This window comes from Brachyhypopomus gauderio, chromosome 9 (genome assembly GCF_052324685.1).
Source record: "Brachyhypopomus gauderio isolate BG-103 chromosome 9, BGAUD_0.2, whole genome shotgun sequence".
Classification (NCBI taxonomy): Eukaryota; Metazoa; Chordata; class Actinopteri; order Gymnotiformes; family Hypopomidae; genus Brachyhypopomus; species Brachyhypopomus gauderio.
The window spans coordinates 1,457,077-1,482,727 of record NC_135219.1 but is presented as its reverse complement, the minus strand read 5'-3'; the positions used below and the strand labels follow the sequence as shown (position 1 = coordinate 1,482,727).

The following is a 25,651-nucleotide window of genomic DNA, read 5'->3' as shown; positions in this document are numbered from 1 at the left end:
GTTTGAGATATTTCTTCTCATCTAACACTGTCTTACAACTCTCTTTGTTATGGTGTAATCATGATTGGCTTTCTAAGTGATGTTGTCTCTGACAATCCATCACTAACGAATACATGTCCACCACAGAAGCACAAAATAAACCTGACCTTCACGGTGGAGTCTGTCTGCTTCAGCAAATTCACCACCTACTGCAGAGGAGATTCTAGTTTTTGTCAAAGGGAGATAAGATTGTTTCATGATTTTAACAAATCGTGCTGTTTTAGAAAACATATTTTCAATTCTACTTTAGATATGCTTTTTAAAATCAGCTATACCCATCACCCACTTAATCAAATAAAATCGCAGTGAATATACAGTTAGTTGAACAGAGATACACATCAATTCCCAGCCAGGCGTGTTTTCAATTTTAAAAGTCTTAGTATGGAGCTGGGGTCAGTATTCATTATTAACTGTATTGTATTCATTTGCAACACTATCTTAAAAGCAGCGCACTTTTCAGTGGAGTTCTGCTAAACGCCATGTGTCCTGGTGCAGACGTTACAGTCTAAACCTGAAGAGAAATAGCGCCACCCAGTGACGGCAGGGTGTCAAAGTTTTGATTTGTATCTCTATCCTTAAAACTTTCATTTAAGAACTTCTTTAAAAACTTAAAAAAAAAAAAAAAAACTTTTAAAACATTTTTTAAAGAACGAAAGTTCAAAACATTGAAACAAAGTTTTTTTTTAGCAATATGATTCTATCAAAGATTGTTATAACCAATAACACATTTAAACCTTGTTTATTGTAATCCGTATTTGACTTCCACTGGACCACTCGCGTCTCGTCGGTGATTCACAGAAACACGCGAGCAGTCTGAACTTGTTTCGACCCTGAACTTGAAACTGGAAATTCAAGGCGCGCCGATATCGGTGTAAATATCACAAACGGGGTAAATAAACGAGTGGTGTGTGCTGACCACATGCAGACATGCCTCCACACATCACAGGGACGCAGCACCAGGTCCGACGGCTCGGCGGGAGGAAGCGCGGTTCTCCAGGCTTGGATCAGGACCACTCCTCTCCAACACAAACAAACACACGAGCAGTCGGACACAAAGCTGCTTTATGGCTGGAGAGTTTTGTCCTCTTTGTTTCACTCTTCCTGAAGCGCGTTAGGTTGGGGAACATGTCCGTAAAGAAGGTTCTGGGCTCTCTGGTGTTCTTCACCTCGGCGCTTTGGGCAGCTGGTGCTCGGGCCAGCGGGTTTGACCACGCCGCTGTATTGGATGCGAGTGGGAAATACGTAATTAAGTGGAGGTTTGATGAAACGACCATCACGTTGGAGATCGAGGCGGAAACGACGGGATCCGTGGGATTTGGCATCTCTCCCAACGGCGCGATGGCTTCTTCAGACCTTCTGATAGGAGGCGTCGCGCGCGGGGAACCTTACCTGCGCGTAAGCTCGAGCGTCATCTGCGCCACCTTTGTGCATTCCTAGTTACACATAATTATATTTGCGAGGATGTTTTATCACGTTTTTCATCGTATTTGTATTCAATGCTACTGTTAAATCATCTTGAAACAATATAAAGATGACTTGTATTCCACAGAAGTAGGTCTCCTTAATCTCATACAGCAATTTTTTTTAAATATGCAAATACAGGTGTCACCCAGAAACCAAGACCAAAGAGATGAAACGCACTATAATTAAAGAGCTTCAGTTCTGTGTGTGTGGAAGTAAAACCGGCTCCCTCGTATTTTTTCAAAGCAAGTTTATAGTACCTCAGCATCTCTGCGGTGTCGTTTAATCCCACTTTTTCCTCAGCCTATGGCATTAAGAGGAGCCAATGCCTTTCAGGCAGTCGTAGTTTTCAGTCGTTCGCCTTCTGTCTTTCGGAGAGCCCTCCAGGAGACGGTCGAAGCAGCCTTTCCAACAGCGTCTTCCTCGTTGCCCTCATCGAAACTGGGAAGGCAGCCCGTCGCGATCTGGACTGGCGTGAACGCCTGAGGATTACAGCCGGCGTCGCCTTGAAGCGCTGCCACCTCTCTCCGCCGGCGGGCCCAGTCAGAACCCACGCTCATCTCCACATGTTCCAGCAGCATCTGTTGTTGTCCTGCTAGCGTCGCTGGAGATGCTCCCAGTGTTGTGTTTGTTGGTGGGGGGTGGGGTCTGTTGATATTGATGTAAGAAAATACACAGTGTGATTTTGGTTCGTTTTCCAAGGAAGCCCGTCGTTACCATGTCGCACCGTTGTTACCATGCCAGCTGTGACAAACGCACCATTCCGGTTCCTCACGTCTCACGTTACCATCCTCCTACCGTGACCGTAAAAGCTGTGATACTGGAAATGGGACCCTGCGCTCTGCGTAATGGTCTCGAACTGTAGTGTCCCTCCGTCTTTCTGCTGCGACCTGCTCGAACCTTCCAGACCTTCCTCCGGGCCTCCTGGGTGTTTGAAGCAGTCACAGCACCCAAATCCGTGGCCGAACAGTGGCGTTTCAACACCGCTTTTCTCCAGCCAAAGTATAAAGACCCCTTAACGTCAGAGGAAGCTCCCATATGTATGCGCATTGTCTCGCGGTGTGTGCGTCTCGATCTCGTCTCCCAGGTCTTCAGCTCGTGTCCCTGGAGAACACACAGCAGATTTTCACAGACACTTAACCATTAGCTTTAATGGTTTTTATTGGGTGGTAAACTTAACAAGGTTGCGCTGAAGAGCTATTCGCTAAGCACAGTGGTGTCTCCTCGGTCCTGCAACTGTGTTTGTGCGTTCTGCCAGAGAGTTTGGGAGTGTGAGCAGACAGAATCTGAGCAGACAGAAGATTTTTCAGTCGGCTTCTAAATTCTTCCCTGCCGCTACTGTTCGTGGCTGCGTCGTTTGTTGAATATAACAGCCGCTTGAAAATGGCACGTGGCCACTCCGGTCCCTCAAAGATTAAATAATCTGTCTCAGATTACACCGTGTGCATTTCCTATAGCCTCCCATGTTGTTTCCCTGACAAGAAATCCATGTTCTCAGATGAGAAGTCATCGGCTCGTTCTCCTACCATGAGCGTTAAAGCTGGAATACTGGAAATGGTCCCGATTCATTAGTATTGGTTTAACAGCCCAAACAATCAAATGACTACTTCATTAAGAGGATGAAGGAACACACATGATCTGGTCTGATATATTCACATGTGCCTTTCTCATTCTCCGCCGCTCTGGGACATGTCCATATCTGTCATAATATGCTGCAATCTGGACAAATATGGACATGTACCATGAACTCCAAAACTTTGTATGAACTAAACATGCTCTGTGGGGAGCTTTTTACCAAACTGCTGGGCCTCACTGTTCTGAGATTTCCTGGAGTTTCTCCTAAAGCTCAGTGACTGTTGGTTTCTGTGGATTTTTCACACATCTCTGCCCAGACTCTGCAGTCTGTAACTTGGCTTGTCGCAACATCGCTTAAGGTATTTTTTTTATTTTCTTGCTTAGAATGGAGTGATTCTTTGATCATTGACCATGGCGGTCTTCCTCAGTCTGGTCGACTCTGAAGCTCTGAAGTGCTTTAATTTCTTTTTAACGGTGCGCCAAACAGTGGTGTTTGATCTGCCTACGAACGATTTTCTCGTGAGGGTTTTGGCCTAATGAAAACTGCTCAGCTTGAGCCGATCATCGTGGTGTCCGACGGCAACAACACGCTCCAGACACACAACTGGAGTCTCGAATGAAGACAACGATGAAGACGACGATCACTCTGAGACTGTCCTGGCTCATCTTGGATCACACCTGCTTAACAGAGCAGCTGTGAAGTGTTCAGATATGATTCCAAGCCAGGCATACGAAACATTCAGCGCCCGCTTCTTATACAATTTATTTAAAGTGCATATAAATAGATTTAAATGAAAGCAGACGACTTTTACATCACTCCGGACTGGACTAGAGAGTGGGTGCGGGATTTCTGGGTAGTGTAGTTCCTACTGCATTAAACCTTTGTGCCTCATCTTCCAGGACTACTTTGTTGACCAGAACAGGGGCGTCCACGAAGACCCAGTCCAGAGCTACAGGCTGCTGTACGGGAGAGAGAACCGCACACACACGGTGCTGGGCTTCAGCAGGCAGCTGCAGACCTGTGACCCCAACGATAGAGCCATCACGGTGGGTGGAGGCTCGCCCCGGAAAAGCCGAACCACCGGCTGAGAACCTTTTCGCCCGTTTGTACGTCACGTTGGGCGTGATTAAGATGGGTGTTGAGGCTGAGGGGTTCAGTTCCATACACACAGCTTTTCTAATGACTTCATTCATATGAACGCCTACCAAATCTCTCATTCATTATTATTCCTATGAATTCATCTTGAAATCGGGTCGGCGTGTGAGTTAATATTGTAAATTGCTTCTCACAGCTGAATCGCCAGAGCTACATTAGCCTTTAGACTGCTCACACGGCTCCGTCTCGCGCCTTTAGTCTCTTTCCAGATGAAGTCGGTGAGAGCTTAGCGTCGTTACTTCTGTGACGCATGCAGTAACATTTTCCAACTGGCCCTCGGTGGGAATAATTTGCACTCAGTTGAATGTACAAGAGTCCATTTTCTGCCTGTCTGGATGAACTGTTCCTTTACTTGTTATGGGAGACAGTGTGGCACTATTGAGGATTCAAACCAGGGAGTTGTTGTTACACAAATGGAATATATCTGTGCCCAACATGGCGAAGTGACTGTGTCAGGAAAAGAGGTAGTGTGCTCTGGTTTGTCTGTATCAGGGCGTGATCAACACACTTCAAATCGAGAAAGTGGTTGTGCTCCCCAGGACAGTACGGTACGGGTGATCTGGGCATACCACGACGAAGACCTCGGGCCATCGGGGCCAGCGTATCACGGCGCAAACCGAGGGAGGAAGAGTTTACGCTTGCTCAACCCTGCCACAAACACAGCTGTTCCCTCTGGAACCGCAACCTTTGACCTACGAAACGTTAACGTGAGTTATGTGAACGAGGTTACATGGAAGGTGTTGGGAACTGAAAGAGAAGATGTTGGAGTGGTGGGGGGAGATACACTTTTAATGTCATGTTTACCTTACATCAATGACTTTGAAAAGTACCACAACAAAGTCTAATCATTTTTCAACAAAAAAAAAAACATCAAAATGTTCCTCAAATATGCAGAGTTTTGTTCTTAAAAGTAGCTTGAAGATTAAATGTTTGTAATTACAGGTAATCTGTTCTAATTACAGGTAATCTGTTCTAATTACGTAATCTGTTTTCCACCTAAGACAGGTCCCAGTGCCTCATAAGGACACAACTTACTGGTGTCGGATGTTTAAAATGCCAGAGGTACACACCAAGCACCACATAATTAGAGTAAGTATTCCGGTTACGTCATGTGAACACGTTCACATTCCCGAGGTAATAATACTGAATGCATAGCTCCTGTTTGCTGGCCCTTTTCCCAAACATCTGAAAGACAGAAGTTCCTTTGAGTTAAAATGGATGTCTCACTCTCCCACTGAATAAAAGAGAGCATTAAATTCTGCTGCCTGCCATTTTCATCACTGTCAGAATTCTCTGAAGCATGCAGAGTCTCAAAAAGCTAACCGCACCAGCTGTAGATGGAGCTCAGTGTGTACACACCAATGTAGACGAAACTCTGTGTCTGTTCAGGAGAATTTCAGAAGAGCGTCAAAACTACATTTTTATTGGATTTCAGGATGCTATTCAGTGGCTTTTGAATTAGAATTTGCCCTATAATCTCTGTCTTTATCTCCCTCCCTCTCTCTACCTCTATTCCTCTATCTCCCTTTTCTATCCCTCTACCTCTTTCTCTCCCTCTCTGTCCCTCTCTCTTTTTCTTTCATTTATGTGTTCGGAAGAATCTCACCTGCTTATTAGAACTTCAGGAGTTGCTACTTTTAGATCAAGCATCACTCAAAATATACATTTCCATCATGATTACACAGTCTGTCCTGAAGCAAGGAACCTTTCAAAATTAATAATTAAAAAGCAGAGATATTTTCATCAGACAACTTAAATGAAAGGAAATAGACTTTAAAGTTTCGGTTTTTCCTTTCAGACATTCAGTCATGTTTATATCCCTTTTACGCCATCGTCTTCGAGACTAAAGCATTTGTGACAGAATTCCTCAGCGTTACCATGCCTATAGTCACTTATTATTAGAACATTACCCAGAACTTTAGCTATGAGTGTACAGTAGAGTACAGTAGTGTGCTGTAGGCACCATAACTGAGACCCATTCAGTTGCTAACGGGCTGTGTGATAGGGAGGCTTCTGAACTTCTAAGCACTTCTAAACTCACTTATGTCATTGTAAATCCATTATATTTAGCTTTTAAGGTAGTAAACACAAGCTATTTTGCTATTAATGAATGGGGGGTATGGCCCCTCTCCCAAAACCAACCCCAGAGTGTACAGTAAGCTAATGGCTAAAGTAGCAGGTCCTCTGTACCATGGTCTGCTGTCAGCGGTTCCTGGCTATCCTGTTACTTGTTGTCCAACAAACAGATGTGTGTATTCCAAGCTGCAGTGCCCCCCGGTCTCCACAAATATCACGGTGTAACTGAACACATTTGACTCAAAATTGGCCAAGTTTATAGTGCAAGAACTGGTAAAGAAATCTGCTCCTACACTTTACTTTTAGCACAGTTCATCCCTCACTACTTTGGCATTACTGACTAGCTTTACCTCTGTACCACATAATATGATGGTTTGTCAAAGTTGGTAATGTTACTACAGGATTATAGATATTCCTTTTGCTGTTATAATTACATCTCATCCTTTTATTTCATTAAACACCATGTTCAAGTCTCGGGTTTCAGAAAAAAATACCCTGCGCTTCATGTTGGAACAACCCTGACGTAGCACGTCGGGGTAATTAGCGCGCCGTGAACAGAACGGACATCCTGCGAGGACACCAGCTCCGTGTGTGATGTGTGTGGCTTTCATCACACTCCAGACGCACGTTTGCCCCCTCTGATTCGTCAACTCCCCACGCTTAAGCACGACAAGAGCAAAGGAAATAAACACGATGCCGAAATATTTATCCTGCTGCCGCCGTGTGTGCCCTCTGGAGTAGGAACAGGCGAATCCACCTGCTACTGAGGCTTTTATTAAGAATTCCTGCTTTTACCCCCGCTGGGATGAGGAAGCCGATTACAAAATCCAGCACTTCCTGTCCCTGAGCTCTGAGGGCCGACTACAGCGCACACACTCGGCCTTTGTCTTCCACCAGAACACACACACACTCTCAGCCCATGTGGTGAATATACTGGTGGGATCGAGGTGCCTTGTGTACGGCTTGTCATGCATGGGGAAGTTCCTATGCAGAACAGCTGTAAGTCTGAGTGGTGATTACTGCCTGTATGTTGTTCCGCGATGATTGTTGCACTATTATTTAAGCTTTGTTTTAACATTTGTTGAAAGTGATGAATCCGAAGTATAAATATATGTACATTTATTCATTGAAATGATCAGTTCCTTTAATAAAGTGAATGTTTTGTTGTTTCTCAGCAGTAAAGCACTTTCAAATCATCCAGACTGTCATCCATAGGAGGCCCACAGGAGGCCCTATAGGCGGTCCATAGGAGGCCCATAGGGGCTTCATAGGAGGTTCATAGGAGGTCCATAGGAGGTCCATAGGAGGTCCATAGGAAGCCATATAGGAGGTCCATAGGAGGTCCTATAGGAGGTCCATATTAGGTCCATAGGAGGCCCATAAGAGGTCCATAGGAAGCCCATAGGAGGTCCTGTGGGAGGCACATAGGAGGTGCTAAAGGAGGCCATATAGGAGAAGGACGGCCCTGCCTAACTGCTGCATGCTCCCCCCACAAGTTCTACTCTCACGGCCCGGCCGCCTGTGCCCAGATCGAGCCCCTGCTCCAGGGCCAGCCGGGCGTGGTCCACCACATGCTGCTGTACCAGTGCTCCAGCGAGCTGAGCGACGGCGAGCTGCACGCCAGCCACGAGTGCTTCCACCCCAACATGCCCGACTCCTTCCTCACCTGCGAGACCGTCATCTTCGCCTGGGCCATCGGCGGAGACGTGAGTGCCGCTCGTGTCTTGCGTCGGCCGTAGGTTCAAACATCGACGTTTTCGCTCGGTAACGTTATTCGTAGCCGAGCTTCGAGGAGTGAGACGCCGTTGCTCTGCTCTTCCAGGGATACACCTACCCCCCCCACGTGGGAATGTCCATAGGAACGGCGGCTGATCCGGTCTATGTACTACTGGAGGTGCACTACGATAACCCCGCCTTACACACAGGTGCACTACGATAACCCCGTCTTACACACAGGTGCAGCACCCACACGCTGGCTTCACTGCAGTGTCTATATACAGGGTTGCCAACTCTCACGCATTGTGCGTGAGACACACGCATTTGACCGTTTTCACACGCTCTTAAGCCACACTTGCGATATTTCACGCCGGAAAAAAAATCTAGTTTATTTACCTCTGATCTACATCTATGATTCAATGAGTTACTAGTTCGCTCTGGCACCAACCACCGGCGATTGATAGATCACGATATAACACTTAATTTGTGTGCATTTTACGTTCGCCGCCACCCCCCCCGTCGACAACTTACGTTCGCCCCACCCCACCCCCATCAACAATTTACACTCACCACCTCCTCCAGGTTCAAATCTCACTCCAAGCGATCTTCAAAAGTTGGCAACCCTGTATATACTGGTCACACACTTCACTGGCAACGTGGACCAAGACGCCCCCTTCTGGTCGAAGTTCATGAATATTGAGCTAAATGCATGTGAGATACAGTGGAGAAGGTTTCCTGTTTGATTAGACCTACAGGTGAAAATGGTTGGAGGTGCGTTGGAAATTGTGCCAGCCGTGCATGTTGTCAGACATTCGGTCATGATTGTGGCCAGATGTAAATGAAACATAGCTAACGTTTCGTTGGTGACGTGTGTAAACCTGACGTGGGTCTCACGTGGCTCTGTCCCCGCGTGTCTCTCAGGACTGCTGGACAGCTCTGGCCTGCGGCTCTACTACACGCCCCGTCTGAGGAGCTACGACGCTGGGGTGATGGAGACGGGGGTGTGGGTCAGCCTCTACCACATGCTGCCCCCGGGTATGCAGAACTACGTCACCGAGGGACACTGCACCCAGGAGTGTCTGCAGGAGGTAGCAACACATTCCCAATAACGTCTTAAACCGCTACGCTTGTGAACCACACATTGTGTTATGAAACATCAAACTGTTTACACAGATTACAGTCTACACCACAGTCCTGTTGAGGGTGGAGAAATTAAGTGTGGATGTATGGGAACTGTGCTTTGTTATACAACAGCTTTTGAGAAGACCTGAAAATTTAAATTTCTCTGTATATTATTAAAGCGCTTCAAGTGGAATTTCACTGAAGGTTATCACTTAATATGTGACACTGTAAGGTGGATTTAGTGAAGCTTTGTAACAGTGACGCTGTAACAGTTAAAGCTGTCATCGATGTCACGGCTCTTCCATAACTTCACCAAAGGAGCCCATTTCCTTCTCTTCAGAGTGCTCAGATCTCCAGATCCCCAGATCTCCAGATCCTCTGCCTTATTGGCAGATAACAGACCCCAAATCCAACACACAGACCATTTCTGTGTAGGAGCAACTATCGTAGTGTCAGTTTTCAGCGTGTAAAAACACATCAGATTTACACTACTGACTGCAGCTGTAAGATCGCCCTCCTAACTGGCTCTGATCTCCCTCGTGCCCCCCAGTCTCTGGACACGGAGATGCCCAGTGGTGTGAGGGTGTTTGCCGTCCTCCTCCACGCCCACCTGGCCGGCAGGGCCGTCCGGACCAGGCACTTCCGGGGCGTGGTTGAGCTGCCTCCCTTGGCCTCGGACGACAACTTTGACTTCAACTTCCAGGAGTTCCAGCCTGTCGGTCCCGAGCGTCTCCTCCTGCCCGTACGTGTCTCGCATCTGTACACAGATATTTTGTGTATTCATCATGTATTCATCTACAGCCAAGCTATATCCAAGCCAAAGATATACGGACTCTTATTTACATATATAGACAGATATTTAATTATACTGTATCACATTTGCTTTAATAAATGAATTAGGCTTTATACTTTTTTTGTTCCCGTAAGCTAAATTTATTTCAGGTCTTAGTTACAATATCAGATTTTCAGTGGGTTTAAAGTTTACATACACTTTGCATTTGGTGACGGCGTCTTTTAATTGTTTGTCTTGGATCAAATGCTTTGTGTCGACTTTTTGTCCATTTTGCCCATTGGTGTATGTCGTCAGCTGGGCTACCCCGCTGTAGCATCCCTATGCAGTTCTCATTTTCCATTTGAATCCAGGCCATGGCTTCACTATGGCCGATACCTTCACCCTGATTCCTTTATGACACTTCATCACAACTTTGGTGGATGGTTTAGGATGTCTGTCTTGCAGGAACACCCAGTTGTAACCAAGTCTGAACTGTCTAGCTGATTTCTCGAGGTGTTGCTTCGGTATTTGTTAGATTCCTTCACGATGTTGCGTGCTTCCTGAATTGCACCAGTCGCATTTCTGGCCAATCGGCCCAGGACTAATCCTGTGCTCCACAGCTGGGATGGTGCCATTTAGGGGACAAACCTCGTCCTCGTCCCACTGTACCCAGTGCTGATCATAATGGTCAAAACAATTTTTGCTTTATCTGAAAAAAGAACAATCATCCAGTAGGTCTTTGGAACCGAGCGCAAAGGTCAGTCTAGATTTCTTGTGAACATTATCTATGTATAGACTCTTACGTGCAGTCAAGACTACGGTATATATGTAGGACTCTTATGTGCAGTCAAGACTACGTTATATATGTAGGACTCTTATGTGTAGTCAAGACTACATTATATATGTAGGACTCTTACGTGTAGTCAAGACTACGGTATATGTAGGACTCTTATGTGTAGTCAAGACTACGGTATATATGTAGGACTCTTATGTGTAGTCAGGACTACGGTATATATGTAGGACTCTTATGTGTAGTCAAGACTACATTATATATGTAGGACTCTTATGTGTAGTCAAGACTACGTTATATATGTAGGACTCTTATGTGCGGTAAAGACTACGTTATATATGTAGGACTCTTACCGATGGACAATGATATGTTGATGCCAGATGTCTCCAAATCCTCCACCAGTTCCTTTTGCATCAAATGTCTTTAAGCCCTGGGAGTTCAATTTTGGCTCTTTCCTGAACAGTGCAGTCTGTGTGGTCCGGAGGTCTTTATTTTTTCATACAATTGTTTGCACAGATGCTCTTGGAAACTCTGGATGGTTGGAAGTTGCTCATAAGGAGGAGCTGATCTTGGGTATATCAACAGTTGTTTCTGATCTTGGGTATATCAACAGTTGTGTCTGGTCTTCGGTATATCAACAGTTGTGTCTGGTCTTGGGTATATCAACAGTTGTTTCTGGTCTTGGGTATATCAACAGTTGTTTCTGGTCTTGGGTATATCAACAGTTGTTTCTAAACTCTGGCTGGAGCGATTTTTTCATGCCATGAAGATCTCCCATGAATTTTGGGAGTAATTAGAAATTATAACAACTGGCCAATCAGAAGCTCAAATTACATTTACGTCATTGCATGCATATCTGAAGTCTTCCATACCAGAGGTGTATAATCCAGGTTCAGAAAGTAAAAGTCCTCACCAGGATTTTGCTCAAGCTTGCTGGATTCTAATTAGTGCAATCAAGGTAAAATGAGTGGAATCAACACAATCTAGGAAGCCTGAGTAAAATCCTGGTGAGGACTTTTACTTTCTGAACCTGGATTATACACCTCTGTTCCATACTGGTTAAAAAGACAACTTGCTGCATGTGAACTTTTGATCCATGGTAAACCAGATATAGATTTAAAGCTGAAATAATAACTTTAATCAGCTGTTTTACTGTAAAATGGCCTCTAATTTGAACAAAGAAAATCCCACAATCGAAACGAAAGTATAACGTGTGTAACATGTAATGTCTGGGGTTTTGTGTAATACAGAGTATCTTAAGTGTATGTAAACTTTTGGCATCAAACGTGTGTGTGTGTGTGTGTGTGTGTGTGTGTGTGTGTGTGTGTGTGTGTGTGTGTGTGTGTGCGTGTGTGAGCATGTGTGTGTGTGTGTGCGTGCGCGTGCGTGCGTGTGCGTGCATACGTGTGTGCATGTGTGTTTCAGTCTTTATTTTCATTAATCTGTACAATCCAGTAGGATATGCTAGTTTTGTCATTTTCATTTGTGCCTATCTGTGTTTTGAATCTGAGTTTCTTTCCCCAGGGTGACTCCCTAATCACTGAGTGCACATATAACACCAAGGCGAGGGAGAACATGACCTGGGTGAGATGTTTGGCACATATTGGTTTTGCTGCTGATTAAATTAGACCAGCTATGATTTGTAGTCCAAAGATTTCTCATATCTGAAGAGCTAAGAAATGGCATCTGGTGTGTAGACTTTGAGGTCTCTCTCTCTCTCTCTCTCTCTCTCTCTCTCTCTATCTCTCCCATCTTTCATTTTCTTTTCTTTTGGGAATTGGCCATCCGTGTGAGCTAAAACAGAGCAGGACTATGGAGCTATTATAGTGTCACCAGAACCTGAACCTGAAATCATTATTACTTGAAAAAACAGTCTGTAAAATCCTCGCAGGTATGCAAAAATTCGAGTTAAAATTCAGGTTCAGGTCGAAATTCAGGTTCGGGTCGCAATTCAGGTTCGGGTCGCAATTCAGGTTCGGGTCAAAATTCAGGTTCGGGTCGTAATTCAGGTTCGGGTCGAAATTCAGGTTCGGGTTGTAATTCAGGTTCAGGTCGAAATTCAGGTTCGGGTTGAAATTCAGGTTCAGGTTGAAATGCGGTTCATCCGGGATACGTAGGATGAGCAAACAAACTCAGAGCTAATCGAACTGCATCTGGCCAATCACAAAACATATCAGAGGTCATTAAGAGGCGCGTCTTTCTGCTAAATTTCCTGTAAGAGTGCGGTCCCTGTTTGGCGTGTAAGTAGCATGTAAGCAGCACGAAAGTGACCACTGTGCCACCCAGAAATGGCACCTTGTGGCAGCTGCCACATAATCGTGGCACTTAGTGTGACCAGTGCTGCGTGACTGTGGTCTCCGTTGTCCAGAAACGCCGCCTGCCTCTGCTGACAGACATCTAAAGACTCTTGGGTGACTCTGCGTATCGGCCACTCGCTTAAAATCATCCCGACGAGCTCCGAATCGCCATTTGTTGAAATGAAGATGGTTCATAACTTTTGTTTAAAAATTATGTTGAGTGAAATACTAGCCGACATCCAGCTAGACAGCTCTATATTACTAGTTCAGAATACTGTTTAGCGATAACGTCGAATTAAGATTATAGGAGGGTACGTGAATCTACAGTGGTAGACCGTTAACGACAGCACTAAATTTAAAGGGTTTATTATTATAGATGTATGGTTATCAGTGAATGTTCCTACACGCCGTCAGCGTCATTTAAACCTCTGCGAGCGAATGGCATCGCATTTAGTATTTGTGCAATTTGTAGTATATTTCGCTTTGTATTGGTTTATATTGTTAGTCTAGATTACGTATGTTACGACCCCACGATGTCATGGGTCTAGGTTTGGGGTGTGGGGTAGTAGCATGTGCGTAGTGGACAAGATGAAATTAAAGAAGAACGCGAAAACCAGACGGATACGTAAGAAAACGCTTTACTGCAGAGTGGTAATGGGTAGAAGAGCCTTTTCTACGCAGCAAAACACTGAACAGACACGTACGTACAAAAATACACGATTGACCATAAACCAACCAAGGAAAGGAGCAGTAGACGGCACCAAAGAAAAGAAACAAACAAAATATACTACACTAAGTTAACAAAGCAAGACTCACACCTTACTAACATAAATAAAGAAAATATATCTACGACGATAATCTCAAACAAATATACATACACGGTGCCCGCCTCTATACTGGTGTTTCTTATAAAATATCCCTGCATGGGTGTCTATATAATTGTGCACATGCTACTACGTTCTTACTCCATGGTGGCGATTTTCACAACGCTATTCATGACAAAAGCTATCGCACAAACCCTCACCTCTCACATGAGAATCATGAGCTACAGTTTCTCAAAAGTCACACACAACCGTAAAGGCAATAAATGCTCGCGTCGCCTCCCGGCAACTTCCAGCAACTCCGTCATGCAGATTATGAAGCCGAATATCCTCCCCCTCATCCAAATCACGATCTTCGATTGGCCGACATAATCCACCCGTACCGAGGCAATCCACCTGTTAAACCAAAATTAACCGAAAGAGAAAACAACCTCCCCAAAATCCACAGTTCACGTAACACCGCAGCATCAGCCATCAACCACCGAGCGGCTACTGCCACTCATTGTCTACCACTAATCTAAATTCGACATTATCGTTAAAGAGTATGTGTTCTGTATGAGAGTATGTGGTGTGTGCATGGGCAGTGGCGTGCACAGACATTTTGGGGGGCAAGTGCTGGGGGGAAGGGGGGGGGCACTTTTTAGCGCACGTGGAACAATTCATTATAAAAAAATTACAAGCGCATGTTGAATGAAATTTGACTTTTATTAGTAACATTCTCTAAACGTGAGTTTTCAATGGAAAAAGTCACACCGCCAACTGATAAAATCCATATCCAATATTAACTATAGTCATTGTCCTTCAGTTAACTTCTGTTTACCCTCCACTGTCTGCAGGCATTGTTGCATATATTTTGCAATTAGTAAATCAATATAGGCTTACAATTAAGACAGTAAAAAGACCAAAAAGTACGAGAATGAGTTATAGGCTACTGACTGTTGTCATTACACGAATGCAGATGGACATTTTTCACAGGTAATGGGGAACTTCCCGTTTCTTCTTTCACAAACGAATGTGTTAATTTATGTTGCCTAACAAAACGTATACAACAGAAAACGTTCAGCTTAACACATAGATTTGCAAACTCTACCTTAATTATTTGTATGTGGTCGTCCTCACGTTATCTATCACTGATTTGGGCTAGTGCGACTAGTTTATCAGGTGACCATCGGCTAAAAATGCTTAGTAGTTTGGTGCTGTATGAGACATTTTACTGCACAACAAAATGATTTCACGTTGGGCTTAGAGGACAAACGGTACGATTTGACTTGATGTGTATGTGACCTGGCTGGTGGGGACGGGAGAAGAAGTCTATGTGAGCGTGTGTGCTGTGCTGAAGACGCTTCCTTCCACTCGCTGAACTGAACTGCTGCTGCAGCGCATCTGATGTTAAAGGAAGAGAGAGGTCGGGTGTGTGCGAGGTGGTGGCGCATTTCAGGGCATTGTTTTTAATCGCTCAGGTTTTCAAAAGATCATTTCAAACCGACCTCAGTAAAATGATAATAATAAAAAACGAAGTTTCAAAAGGGCACTTTCGTTGATAAAGGGCAGAGTTGGGGTCTAATTGTGCACGCCACTGTGCATGGGTAAGTTTGAGTGTTTTCGTGTTTATCTGTACTCGTTCTCTGGTATGTTCGCTTTAGTCATCCGTGTAGCGGACCACTTGGATTAATCACACAAACAATGCTCGGAGCTTCGACTGGTGTATCTTTATTCTCTCCTCCTTTCGCCACTGACATTTGACACCGTGAAAACTACAAAATGTGGCAAAAAATAAAAAATAAACACAAATGCCCTAGCACCATACCTCATAGATAATGTGTAGAACAGGGTCCAAACTTTAAATGCGTCACTCCTAGCAAACTTGCACATGAACTCAACTTTATGTTATGAGCCGCAGCTCTTACTGAAAACAAAACAACAATCACATCTCCCTTCGTTTCAAATTAAATAAATCACTCTTTTGGATTAATACAATTTTTCTTCCTACCTCCTTCTGCTTCCAAGGGCGCTAAGTTTGAACTTTGTTTTACATTTGACATACAACAACACAAAAAAACGAAGCCAACTACAGTAAAATATCTTCCACAAGTGTCAACAAGGAATATAACAAGTAATTCGTTTGTTCTTGTGTTTTTTCAAACTCTGGAGCAACGTACATCGAACGCGCACAGAAGAACTCGCGCTGAAGAGCTCGCGCTGAAAGTCTCGTGCCGAAAGTTTAGTTCAGCGATAACAGGAGGTAGCAGAATAATCAAATATTCAATAATAAACAAATAAATAAACATAAGGCTGTCATTTACAATCCGTGTTGTGTCGCTGTAGTGGTTTGTGGTGTCGTCTAGTTTAGTCATGCTTCATCATGATCGTGCTGTCCGTGTGTCTTCTATTATATTAACGTAGTTAATTTAATGTTAAATGTGAAACCCCTTATATAAAATGCTCTTCTCATCAAGTGTCCTCCCACTGATAACACTTCACCCCCACGTCACAACATAAAACAGATTTATTACAGATTGTTCATCAGTGAACGTTCATCACGCCATCAGCGTCATTTAAACCACTGCGAGCGAGTGGCATCGCATTTGTAGTATTCGTGGAAATGAAGATGGTTTATATTTTTTGTTTGTTAATTTATGTTGGGTGAACGATTCGGAGCTGACCGACAGCTCCAAACTACGAGTTCAGGATGCTGTTTAACGATTATGTCGGGAGCCGCTCGGCTGACAATCTAGACTAACAATATAAACCAATACAAAGCGAAATATACTACAAATTGCACAAATACTAAATGCGATGCCATTCGCTCGCAGAGGTTTAAATGACGCTGATGGCGTGTAGGAACATTCACTGATAACCATACAACTATAATAATAAACCCTTTAAATTTAGTGCTGTCGTTAACGGTCTACCACTGTAGATTCACGTACCCTCCTATAATCTTAATTCGACGTTATCGCTAAACAGTATTCTGAACTAGTAATATAGAGCTGTCTAGCTGGATGTCGGCTAGTATTTCACTCAACATAATTTTTAAACAAAAGTTATGAACCATCTTCATTTCAACAAATGGCGATTCGGAGCTCGTCGGGATGATTTTAAGCGAGTGGCCGATACGCAGAGTCACCCAAGAGTCTTTAGATGTCTGTCAGCAGAGGCAGGCGGCGTTTCTGGACAACGGAGACCACAGTCACGCAGCACTGGTCACACTAAGTGCCACGATTATGTGGCAGCTGCCACAAGGTGCCATTTCTGGGTGGCACAGTGGTCACTTTCGTGCTGCTTACATGCTACTTACACGCCAAACAGGGACCGCACTCTTACAGGAAATTTAGCAGAAAGACGCGCCTCTTAATGACCTCTGATATGTTTTGTGATTGGCCAGATGCAGTTCGATTAGCTCTGAGTTTGTTTGCTCATCCTACGTATCCCGGATGAACCGCATTTCAACCTGAACCTGAATTTCAACCCGAACCTGAATTTCGACCTGAACCTGAATTACAACCCGAACCTGAATTTCGACCCGAACCTGAATTACGACCCGAACCTGAATTTTGACCCGAACCTGAATTGCGACCCGAACCTGAATTGCGACCCGAACCTGAATTTCGACCTGAACCTGAATTTTAACTCGAATTTTTGCATACCTGCGAGGATTTTACAGACTGTTTTTTCAAGTAATAATGATTTCAGGTTCAGGTTCTGGTGACACTATAATAGCTCCATACAGGACTGTGTACAATTAAATGTGATGAGCAAAGTTAATGATGGAAGCGGACTATGAATTGCAAAATGTCAGTGAACAAATTGGTTGCTAATTGGCTTGAATCCCAGACGTTACTGCATTATTAGTGTTGAAATGAAGGACCATTATGGAGTGCTGTATTTCATAGGAAGGATGTTTCTCAGAATCAACTAAAATCTGGTTCTTGTCTCTACTTATACTACAGTTTGCTGAAAATCTTTTGCTTTAGTATAAAGATAACAGGCCTAGTTCTATCAGAGTGCCATTTACAGCACAGTATGTTTCAAGTATCAAAAGTACAATGTATGTGAATGGTTTGGAAATCTCAGAAGCAAATGGAATTTGAGTGGTTATCTGTCTGAGAGAAATGAAGTGATTTCCTGTGTCTGAGGAAGATAATCCAGAGCACTGCTAATATGATAGCTAATCTGCTGAAATGGTTAGCAAAATATTAGTTGTCAAGTCACAGGCGAAGTTAAACACGAAGATCCTTGAATCTCTTGTTTATAGGCATGATGACAAAAAAGAAGTTTACCATTGGAAATAAATATATAAGCCATGTGTACATGCCATAGAAATGATAATTAAAGTAATCCTCATCCATAATCATTTAAGTGCAAACATCTCATATTATAATCCAGCAGGACAGAATATTAATCTAAATATCACCAACAAAACCACTACCTCATGTTACTGAAGATGATTCTTGGGCACCATCTGCCCATAATTATCTCTCTAATTATGTGAATTATGGGAGAAAAATGATACCTCTGGGTTTTGGGGGGGAGAGGGTTTGGACCGGGTTTAGACCGGTGTGGGTTTAGACCGGAGTGGGTTTAGACTGGAGTGGGTTTAGACCGGCGTGGGTTTAGACCGGTGTGCTAAAGACTGATCTCATATCCGAGCACTCTCATATCCAAGCACTCTCAAATCTGAGCACTCTCATATCTGAGCACTCTCAAATCTGAGCACGACCACGCTTGAGCAGGTGGACCAAACCGCCAGCATCCACTCACACGCAGATCTGATCAGCAAAGAAAGTAACGAATCCTGGCAAACCATCCTGTGTTGTGAGGCGTTTGAGAACCCACATTTTAAAACATGGAGTTTGAGGTTGTTTGAGGTTGTGTCTGCAGGACAGCCCATGTGTTGTTTGATAGCTTTGGCTTGAATATGGCCATGGGTATAGTTAAAAAGTAATGTATAGTAAAAGTGTAACGTCATGAAATAGCTTTGGCTATCAAACATCTGAGTTCCACCGGTTAGTCTTTCTGGTCTTTGACTTTGTATACGGAGGGAAAATGATTCGTAATCTAGGGTTAGGGTTAGCACCTAGAATGGCAGCTGGAATGACAAAGTGCGCCAGAGGTTAGCAGGAACTGTGGAATTGCTTAGGGCACCTTTAATCTGCACTTAGGGCACCTTTAATCTGCACTTAGGGCACCTTTAATCTGCACTTAGGGCACCTTTAATCTGAACGTAAGGCTGGCGGTGCTGATGGAGCTCCAGGGTGATCACGGGCCCAGAGGTTCTTCATCATGACTGTTGTCTCCTGCAGGGCGGCCTGAGCACCAGGGATGAGATGTGCCTGTCTTACCTGCTCTACTACCCCCGCGTGAACCTGGCCAGGTGCGAGAGCCTTCCAGAAATCAACGGGCAGCTCAAGTTCATCGGAGTCAAACAGATTCAGAGCCCCCTCACGTAAGCGTTGGGCTTCCTCCTCCCTGTGTGTGATCCAGACGCTGCACTTCCTGAGCTGTAGGTCCACTTCTCTACTACTCGTGACCAGACGCTGTGTGCAGCTTTCAGTGTGTCAAATCAGGAGAAATATATATATCTCTCCAACGCGTAAGCACACTTTATTACTGATGCAAAACAGGCAGAGTTGCCCCAGCTTGGAGAGCTGATGAAGGAGAGTGATCTGAAGGATGTAACACGACGGGGTTTGTTCACCTGCCCTGGCGTCTGGGCGTCAGCTCTTCTGAAGGCCTTTGAGCAGGGCTAGGATGCCTGACTAGCCTCTCTCCAGCTGGCCGCTCTATCTACTGCTTGCTGGCCATCCAGATGGGCTCCAGTGCAGCTGTTTGCGTGAACTGATGTGTCAGTTATAAATAGTCTCCAAATTCCTGCAAATAAACTCAAATCTTTATGGAGCCCCAGAAGCCAAGAGGCAGGTACCACTGAAGCGAAAAACTTGTACAGTAACTTTTTTTTGGTGTGAGCTCTTTAGGTGAGAGATTGTCAGGGTGCTGTCAGCCCACCGATCACGGAGTCGCCCCGGGTCAGCTCCATGCGACACCAGGGCCTGAGGCCCTTCTTCCACGACTCAGTTCTGCTCACCACACTGGGCTGCTTGTGGGCGAATCACAAGGCTGCTTTGTTGCAGTTTCGAGGGCAGAGACAGGCTGGCTGCCTGGATGACCGGCACATCTGGTCTAGTCTTGTAAAGTCTGCTTGAGTCTGGTGCTAATAAACACAGTGGAGCAGAAAAACAGATAGAAACACCATAGCTACACACACACTCCATTACACACACACACACACACACACACACTCCATTACACACACACACTCCATTGCACATGCACACTCAGACAGTCTAATTAGTATTAAACTCATTATGTCATGGAAGAAATAGATTAGAATCAGTCTTACTTGAAAACATTGTATAATCTGGACATCTGATAATATTATCGTTAGAAAGATAAGTATTTCAGAGGCATATCAGAGTCTGCTAATACATATTTATACACATTTCAGTGCTTGTGATTTAACCAAAGAATCAGTTCACTGAGGTCTGAGAGAGAGAGGGACAAACACGGGAAACACTTTTGTTCAGATGCCTCTGTGTGTGTGTGTGTGTGTGTGTGTGTGTGTGTGTGTGTGTGTGTGTGTGTGTGTGTGTGTGTGTGTGTGTGTGTGTGTGTGTGTGTGTGTGAGTGTGTGTGTGTGTGTGTGTGTGGGGTGCACGAATCGGGTGGATGTGAGATGTGTGATGTGTGCATGGCGGGTTGTCTCTGAAATGGGAACCATCTGATGGTCCCACTGTTTACACTCCCTCCTGCTGCCCTGAGCTGTTTGTGCTCTGTTGCAGGACAGAAGAGTATTTTCAGAGCTTAGAGCAAAGCAACTCTTCAGATTTAATTTCAAAGTTCTAACCCCCCCCCAACACACACAAACATATACCCACACACACTCACACACACTCACATATTGTGCATACACCCACACACGTCATACAGTTCATTCGTAAGTTGGTTTAACTATCCCACACATTTAACATATAAAACAACATGTAAAAAGACATATGTTCAACAACAAACCAAACTTCTAACACAGATTCACATGATGTCTGCCAGAGATCATTCAAAGTTGCTTATTTTTGCTTCTCACCAACACACACAGACGCCACTGAAGTGTTTTTAAAGTCGTTAATATAAACATTACATGAAACCATGTGTCCCCACACCACAGCCGCCACTGTGATGGCAGATCGGGGCGGGGTTTCCGTGGTGATAGATCGGGGCGGGGTTTCCGTGGTGATAGATCGGGGCGGGGTTTCTGCTCCCCCTCTCATGGTGCGTTTAGACCTAAACTGGGATCTCGTCCTTGACAGTGCAGCAGTGGCGTTTCACTGTCATCATCATCATCATCATCATCATCACTTCCCTTCACCATCAGAGCCCTAGGGTTGGGGGTTTTTTGAGCTACATATGACTGCTACAACAGTTTTAATCGTTTTAATTGTTACTTTTCGCTTTTGCCCCATGGAATGGTACGGCACTTCACACGCGCCATCGTAAAGCTGACGACAACAATGCAGAAAGTAACAACACAAGCTATGATATCCAACATGAGGATACAGTAGAATACATTTCAGATGGCCGAACCCAGTATGTTTTCAGTCTGAATTTAAAAGCACTCACCTTCCTGCCCCCCCATAATGTCCTCCCATAACACTCCCCACCACACTTATAGGTGATCCGTGGGGATTAGCAGCAGAGGTGGGGACTCGAGTCACATGACTTGGACTCGAGTCAGACTCGAGTCATTAATATTAAGACTTTTGACTTGACTTGAAAAAATATTCAGAGACTTAGACTTGACTTGGACTTTTACACCAATAACTTGGGACTTGAATTGGACTTGAACCTGTTTACTTGCAAAGACTTGATTTTTTTTTAATCCCAAATCTAAATTTTAAAACGCATAGTAATATTTATAAAGTGCGCCCCATTAATTTCATTTCCGTCCTTCTGACGCAGACCAGTCCTCTGCTTTTCCACACTCTGTACGTGTGTGTGTGCATGAGCTGCAGCACAACCAATCAAATGGGGGGTTGGCGAACGTAAATTTTTACCGGGCGGGGTGTAAAATGGACACAAATTAAGTATTATATCGCGATCGATCGATCGCCAGTGGTTGGTGCCAGAGCGAACTAGTAACTCATTGAATCATAGATGTGGATCAGAGGTAAATAAACTAGATTTTTTTCCGGCGTGAGAAATCGGATGTGTGGCGTGAGAGCGTGTGAAGACGGTCAAATGCGTGTGTCTCACGCTCAATGCGTGAGTTGGCAACCCTGGGTTCTGTATCTGAACTCGGGGAAGAGAGCGCCTCTCTGTCACCATCATAATATCCATTTCTATCTCAGCATGGATTGAGTATTTGAAGACATCTACGTCGAGAAAAAAATATATTGACAAAAGTGGAGCGAGTTTTCAGCCATGGGGACATCATTCATCGTGCACAAATGACATACAGACTTTTGGCCAGCAAATGCAATGCAGAATAGTTTACTGAAATGTCTAAAGTTGCAGATTCCTGTTAATTGTTCAGTTCTTACATTTGTTTGTCTTGTGTCACTCACACATGTTCTCCAAGAAACCAGATAAGAGAAGAGAGGGAAAATGCTGTTGTATTGAAAATGGTTCTTTGTATTGTACTGTGAAAATATCAGCACTTTTTATTTGAACATGGAGTTCTACTTATGACTTTTTCACAGAATATTTATTTCTGGAAAATTGTAGTTTAAAGTATGAATATTTTTGCAGCTAAGTTTAACAAATTGAATTGTGCAATAAAGAGGTGTAATTTTAATTTTTTTTATACTTCATGTTTTCAGTTGCACATGTTTTATCAAGATTTGAGGAGAATACAGATTTAAAAAAGAACGCATGTCTGTTATTTACATTTAAAATATACCTGCAACATTGGTAAAAAAAAAAAAAAAAGACTCGAAAGGACTTGAAATTCCAAGTTTCAGACTTGGGACTTGACTTGACTATTGCCTGTCTTGACTCGAGACTTGACTTGACTTGAGTGTCTTTGCTTGAGACTTGACTCGGGACTTGAGGTATAAAGACTTGGACTTACTTGAGACTTGCAAAACACTGACTTGGTCCCACCTCTGATTAGCAGTAATCCCGACTTAGCTGGGCACAGGGATGAGGGGTAACGCTCCAGGGAATATCAGAGCTGGAGTCTAGAGAACTTTAAATATCATAAGCACGCCAAGACTTAAAGTCACTGTGGTCACTGAACAGGAAGTCGGTGTAAATTGAATAAGATGGTAAGGGCGGGTAAGGGCGGGGCTGTAACCTTCTCAACCAGCGGAAGCTCACCGAAGGGGACACCATGGCAACCGTCAGCCAATAACACGCAGACCTAGAATGTGAGGATGAACGTGCCGGTTTCATTTATGTCTTAGTCTAAATAAGTTTCTTAAATCATCTGTAGGTTATTCTTCCATTTTGCATTACTGAACCAGTTAAAAATATAATTATATAATTATATCATGTAAAATTATATCAGGTAAGTGCAAGTCTGAGACAGTATATGAAAGAAGAAAAATAACTTTTTAAGAACAATATAGGCTCATGTGCTACATCCATTATAAGGCTTTCAACTAGGCTTTCAAACCTGCTAATGAAGACCAGGGTCGTTATTTTAATAGTTTATGTAGGTTTGTCATATATGGATTTTTTTTCTACTTAATACCAACTGCTTAGTAAGTAGTTTTCAGTTCTCACATTCATGTTTAATCCTGGGGCCGAATGAGAACGTCATTGTAATTCCATTAAAATTACCCAAAAGTTTGGGAATACCTTTCTTATTTTAAGGAGCAAATGTTTTTTTGTTTTTTTTAATATAAGGATACATATGACGTATTCTTATGAACACTTTGCTTGTTATTATATTTTTTATTGATTTTGCTGTTCATTTTCAGTTTGAAGTTTTAAAAACAGGTCCACTATCTTCTGTGCAGCACCTGGCCTTTCATGATTAAGAGTCCCAAGAGATACAGCAACCTTTCTTTCACTGAAGCCATGGACAGGTTCCGCTGGACCAAGAAACGTGGGAAGGCCTTCAACGAGCTGGTGCTGACCCTCCCCATAAATGTGCGCTGCTCAAAGACAGGACAGGAGGAGTGGTCGGTGAGTGGCCAATCAGGGGCGGTGGGCGGGGCTTCAGTACGTGCAGGTCATCGTTGTGCGCCAGGTCTTGCCTTTCTCTTGCGCATACTTACAGTTTAGCTCCAAACCCAGTCGTATAATGTAACTAAAACCAGACAATCCAGCGCCATGTTTTATATGTATTTTGGGCCTTCTTTCATGCCGTAACACACTCTAATAAGAACTGATTCCTCTCTTCTCGTCCCAGATCCAGGGTGTGATCGTCACTCCCCCGAAGCCAAAGTCTGGGGCTCCGCCCACTGCTGCTGTGTGCCCAGACACCTCCGGATCCCACCACCAGGGTGCGCTTTTCGTCATCATCATGCTCGTGCTGTTGGTGTACGCCCTCTGGTGGCTCTAACCGCCACCCATGCTGTAGCCAAGCCCCGCCCCCTGCCCCTCCCCCCAGCACACGCTCCTGCCCTTCGGCACATGCTTCCGCACTTCTTTTGCAGATCTCCCGAGGCTTCCCCAAGCTCCAGGGTGAACCCTGTGGCCCCGTGCGTCCCCGTGCGAGCCTGCACTGACGAACACCCTCAGCTTTAATAACGCCCCAAAGAGCCGTCCCCCGTGTCCTCCGCCCTCCCTACAAAGAGCCGTTTATATGCGAGAGTCGCGCCGCCAAACGCAGCCTGATTTACGACTCGTGCCTCTCTGTCGCTGGAACCTGTGGAGGGTTCTGGAGCTGCGTCTCGGAGGGGCCGTCACGTCCCCGCGCTCTTCACCGCGTAGCGAGCAGCGCCGCGTTCTGTCACCGCGCCAACTGGGACCTGACCAACTGGGACCTGACCAACTGGGATCTGACCCAGCTTCACTGGGAACGCTTTTTCAAAACTAACCCCTGAGCGTAGTCCTCCACCGCTGGCTGCCCTCTTCCTGTCCCCCAGCGTGGACCAGCGTGGGTGCCCTCTCTCCAACACACTCCTGGCTGGAAGCGTGAGCTTAGACGTGGGCTCGTTAGGGCTGTGACAGGGTTGTGGATCCAGAACTGAGAACTGTTTGGACCTTTGACACAGCAAGAACACTGCAGCCATTTCAAAGTAACAAAGCCTCTCATGCCATGTTGTAAAAGCCTGCAGTAAAAAGCCGAAACAACAGTGACAAACAAAGGCTAAATACTCAAAATCATGGTTTCCAGCGTATCTGAGATCGCATTTTAGCTAAAGGTTTAGTTCTCCAGAAGGTTATGATCATTATGTTAACCCTGCAGTCATGATCCATTGCTGCCTGCATATACACTTTATATAATCCTAACAGAGCTGGCACCTCCTGTTACAACCGAAACGTGTTTCTCATCAGTGAGATTCTATTGAAGAGCAAAACTTTTTTTAGTATTTTGTATCATATGGACACAATAAATATTTCTTTCTTAAATCATCTGTGCAAGGGCATTTTCATTTGGGAACTATGTTTATCACGGTGTGGAATAGTTTTAAATGTTGCTGAGATTTTATTACAGCATTACATTTCAGCTGGGATTGCCTTTATATACATATCGTGTTGTGTGTAGTGTGTTCCCAGGACTCACACGCATAATGTCTTTCAGTAGCCAAACCTCATGACATAGAAAATCAGCTTCAGTTTTTCCTTTGACTCCATCTAAAGGTCACAATGAAGGTCGTGTGT

The 25,651-nt window shown here is 44.4% G+C and overlaps 1 protein-coding gene across 1 annotated transcript; it reads left to right on the top strand.

The window, feature by feature from the left end:
* The first annotated feature begins 811 nt into the window (after positions 1-811).
* moxd1 (monooxygenase, DBH-like 1) lies at positions 812-25,366 on the top strand. The gene is made up of 12 exons (XM_077016394.1): positions 812-1,434; positions 3,976-4,122; positions 4,771-4,938; positions 5,237-5,320; positions 7,837-8,013; positions 8,130-8,232; positions 8,945-9,111; positions 9,696-9,887; positions 12,232-12,291; positions 19,129-19,271; positions 23,839-24,007; positions 24,234-25,366. The coding sequence occupies exons 1-12, from the start codon at positions 967-969 to the stop codon at positions 24,384-24,386; spliced, it is 2,031 nt and encodes a 676-aa protein (XP_076872509.1). The 5' UTR covers positions 812-966; the 3' UTR covers positions 24,387-25,366.
* The last annotated feature ends 285 nt before the right edge of the window (positions 25,367-25,651 follow it).